The sequence below is a fragment of the Garra rufa genome, chromosome 24 (assembly GCF_049309525.1).
Source record: "Garra rufa chromosome 24, GarRuf1.0, whole genome shotgun sequence".
NCBI lineage: Eukaryota > Metazoa > Chordata > Actinopteri > Cypriniformes > Cyprinidae > Garra > Garra rufa.
Window position 1 is genome coordinate 14,515,872 of NC_133384.1, and position 4,439 is coordinate 14,520,310.

The following is a 4,439-nucleotide window of genomic DNA, read 5'->3' on the forward strand; positions in this document are numbered from 1 at the left end:
ATGGCGGATTGGAAGATGCCAGTAAGTTACAACTTCAACCCATCTTATCATGCGTATGCATACGGCCTCATGTACCCGCAAGTGTCTGAGCACGGCCACCCGAATCTGAGCTGGCCCGAGGCCGCGTACACTCACTCAGGCGGGGTCACGGCCACCTATTACTCCGCTCAAACCGCACAGCAGTCGCCACCCTGGAGCCCGGAGAACGGCAGTGCCAGCACCTACGGCCAGTATCCCAGCCACGCACAGAACGGACGGCTCTTCCTCTCCTATAATAAAACTGAGCCCAATCCGAAGGGGAAAGATGCAGAGCAGGCCGGCAGCGATACGCCCAGTGATTCAGAGGCCCATACACCAGGTAACCCTCCTCTGACCTCAAAGCATCACTAAATGGTTAAAACCATTTAATCTCAAATGATCCCCTGACAAGGAGCTACTTATAATTTTAGTTTAACCATTAGAAGCTATTTAAGTTGTGAATGTGATTATTAAAAAAAAAAAAAAAAAAAATTTACTGGGTGCGTTACATTAGAAAATACTAATATGTGACCCTGGACCACAAAACTTACGCAGCACAGGTATATTTGTAACATTGGGCAAAAATTTAATGCATGCACTGTATGGGTCAAAATTATTTATTTTTCCTTTTTATGCCAAAATCCGTTGGATATTAAGTAAAGGTCATGTTGCATGAAGGTATTTTGTAAACTTCCCAATCAAACGATCAATCATTTATATCAATTTAATTGGATTGATAATATGCATTGCTAAGAACTTTAATTTGGACAACTTTTAAAGACAATTTTCTCAATATTTTGATATTTTTGTACCCTCAGATTCCAGATTTTCAAGTAGTTGCGTCTCATCTTAATATTGTCCTTTCCAAACGAAAAACATCAATGGAGCGCTTATTTAAAAAGACCCTTATGACTGGTTTTGTGATCCAGGATCACATAATTAATCTATTAGTTTTATAAGGAACTACTTTTTGCTTCTAAATTTCACATTTAATTAAATTTGAATCAAACTGTTCCCTTGTGAGGTTTAGTGAAAATTTGAGTAAATTGTTTCCTGTGTATTTTATGGATGGCCCAAAAAAACCAAATTTCTCTCTTTTTATTTTAAACAATGGGTATAAGTTGGGTAGTTTTAAAATGTAAAGTTATAATTCATAAAATGTTGGCTAAAATATTATTGTATGTTAATGAATGAATGTAGACTTAAAGTCTATGATATCTAATGTGCTAATATTTAGAATTTTGTCTTAAATACGAGTTGACGCTTTATTTTGTAGTAATAGGTTTTTGTCATGTTTATTAAGTACTTTTTAGTATGCCGGTTTAAATTTCAGGTAGTTATCAGCACTGCAACTTGATGTACAAATATTCAAATATCAAACATTTTCTGTAACAAATCTAATACTCTGCCATGTTTAATTTGTAGATTCCTGGAGCTCGGGCAGCAGTCGTGAGGGGACCGCTCTGACCAACCTCAACATTCCGTCCTGGGGAGATCGGGACTATGAAACGGACAGTGGCAGTCCTGATAGTGGAGAACAGATTTCAAACTCTGTCTCAGTGGCAAAAGAGGAGCCAGTGAGTCTGAATCTGGGAGTGGAATCCTTGCCTCCACTGCCGGCACTGACCATGTCTCCAGCCCGACCCACAACCCAGACTCGCAAGACCCGGGCTGCCTTTTCTGAGGAGCAGATGAATGCTCTCATCCACCGGTTCAATATCCAGAGGTACCTCACGCCTGCTGAGATGAAGACGCTTGCTGGAGCAACAGGACTAACTTACAAACAGGTTAGTGGCTATAAAGACAATGTTGAAATGGTTAAAGTTTTAGTAGATTGTCATGATGATCTTTATTTCTTTCCAAAGGTGAAAACGTGGTTCCAAAACCGTAGGATGAAACTCAAGAGGCATCAAAGAGATAGTAGCTGGATGACGGAAAGATATGTTGTCAATGGCGTACCCAGCACACCAGCTCCTCATTCTCAAGTAAGTGTAGTTCCAAACCATGTCGTCCCAAGTATTAAGTGTCTACATTGTTGCTGGTTCTGTCTTGATTGTAGCAGAACTGATCAGTGTGGACATAGAGCAAGTTATCATCCACAAAGGAGGCATTTCAGTAGTCTGGATAATGTCTTAAAGGCACGATGATACAAATCCATGTTTGGTTGGGTTTGTGTGTTGCGTTTAAGCTAAAAAGCACATTCTAACATCCCATCGCTCTTAGTTTCAGACTGAAACCCCTCGAGCAACGCAAGACCCCTACAGTAACCCTCAGGTGAGGGAGTCCATGTTCAAGAGGAGTCCTCCACAAACACCCTTCTACCCCAGCTATCCACAGGCACGCTCTCCTACCCAGGCCACCGCAAGACCCCCGGGAAACTGGCCTCTGCCCCCAGCTGTGACGCACTACGAGTTCCCCAACCCTACTAGCTACATGCAAGCCTGTGATGGCAGCAATGTGGCGAACAAAGACGGCAACCCTACTCAAATGCCATCTATGGCTACTGCCACTCAGTGGACAACAAAAGGAATGACTTTGCTGTGAGTCCAGCTGCTAGTGTATATTCACATTCAGCCCTGTGGCCTTATGCGTTCACTGCATTTGTAAATATTTTTAATTTTGGCAACAATCTGTCATATTTTTAGGCAGCGAGGTTATGGGTTGCCAGTTGGGGCCAAATGAGACCTGTCTCAGGATTTTGTTTTTTGTAAAGTTTGCCTTTTTTTAAAAAGAACTTGGCATGTTTTATACCGGATATCTATTTTTATAACTTCATTGTACCTTTCAGAGTATTTAATATCTTGATCCTTTGCTCTTCCAGGTGGGTTTTTCTTTTTCTTTTTTTGATTTTAGTCAGGACAAGTTGATTTCTTTGAGTTACATGAATTTGTATATATGCAAGGCACTGCTCTAGATCTGATGTCCAACGGGAGAAGGTTGTCTGTACTGCACTGTGTTTTTGTTCTATGTATCAATTTCCCTGCGTTTAACTGCTTCTGTGTATGTGATCTGTGCTACATTTTGTGCGTTTTCTTAGAGAAAATTCTTGCTCACCTGTACCTGGTCTGTACTAATGCAGCAAAACATTGTAATTGCCACTCATTTAACCTTGTGCTTGCAGAGTACTCCTGCCCACACAAAGGCTTCATTTAGACCCGGTCCAGCAATAAATTTTATCTGACGTTCAACTTGGTGCTTTTATTTTTATTTTTTTCCTTAACCAGCATGCACTTCTGTCTTCAAGTGTTATTTGCCATTATTGGCTTTTAACCTTGCTTTTTAATGTTTCGCTCTTCTGTTGCAGCTGTGTTAAACTGCTTAATTTTCACACATTAATCTACACCCCATACACTAATGACAAGGCAAATAATAGGTTTCTAAAAACTTAGCAAATTTATGTGGTGTGGGGTATACTTGTGCAACAAAACGTAATCTCATAGCTTCATAAAATTACCATTCAAACACTGATATTAGATGGACTACGCCAGGTCAAAGAGCTCTCGGATTACATCAAAACAATCTTAATTTGTGTTACGGGTTTGGAACAACATGAGGGTGAGAAATGTGGTTTTTTTTTTTTTTTTTTTTTTTTTTTTTTAAAACTACCCCTTTAATGCACATCTAGTTTGACGCAGACTGTAAGAAAAAATGCTGACATGTCTTCACTTTCTTTCATGGTGGAAAAATGAAGCCAAAAAACCCCTGATATGGCTATCACAAAAACCAGTCGTAAGTAGCAATAGCCAACAATACATTTTGTAGGCCTGTGGGTCAAAATTGTTTCTTATGCCAAAACTCATTAGGATATTAAGTAAAGGTCTTGTTCCATGAAGATATTTTGTAAATTTCCTACAGTAGATCTATAGTAATTGATATATTGATTAGTAATCTGCATTGCTAAGAACTTCATTTGGACAACTTTAAAGCTGATTTTCTCAACATTTAGATTTTATTTTATTTTTTTGCACTCTCAGATTCCAGATTTCAAATAGTTGCATCTCGGCCAAATATTGTCCTATCCTTACATCAATGGAAAGCTTATTTACTTTGCTTTCAGACGATGTATAAATAAAATTTAAATTTGTGGGCCAGGGTCACGTGTGTATATATATATATATATTGCCTGAATGTGTGAAGTACGTGCATTTCATCTGCCCTGTTGATGTTATAACAAGCGTAACAACTTAAGTTGAGTGACTGGTTTAATTATTCTATCTCTAAATTTTCTGAGGCCCTAAGCAGGTGCTTATTGGTAAAGTTCACCCCTTCCTGTGGATCACATTATAGTGGGTACAGCTTGTTACTTTCTACTATATTTTTGATCAAATAAATGCAGCCTTGGTAAAAGTGACTTCTTTCAAGTCAAGTCACCTTTATTTATATAGCGCTTTTAACAATACAGATTGTGTCAAAGCAACTGC

General features: G+C 39.0%; 1 protein-coding gene across 1 annotated transcript; it reads left to right on the forward strand.

The window, feature by feature from the left end:
• Positions 1 to 2,562, forward strand: nanog (nanog homeobox). Its single transcript, XM_073830313.1, has 4 exons — positions 1 to 358; positions 1,444 to 1,805; positions 1,884 to 2,003; positions 2,242 to 2,562. Exons 1-4 carry the CDS (start codon positions 1 to 3, stop codon positions 2,560 to 2,562), a joined length of 1,161 nt encoding a protein of 386 aa, XP_073686414.1.
• The last annotated feature ends 1,877 nt before the right edge of the window (positions 2,563 to 4,439 follow it).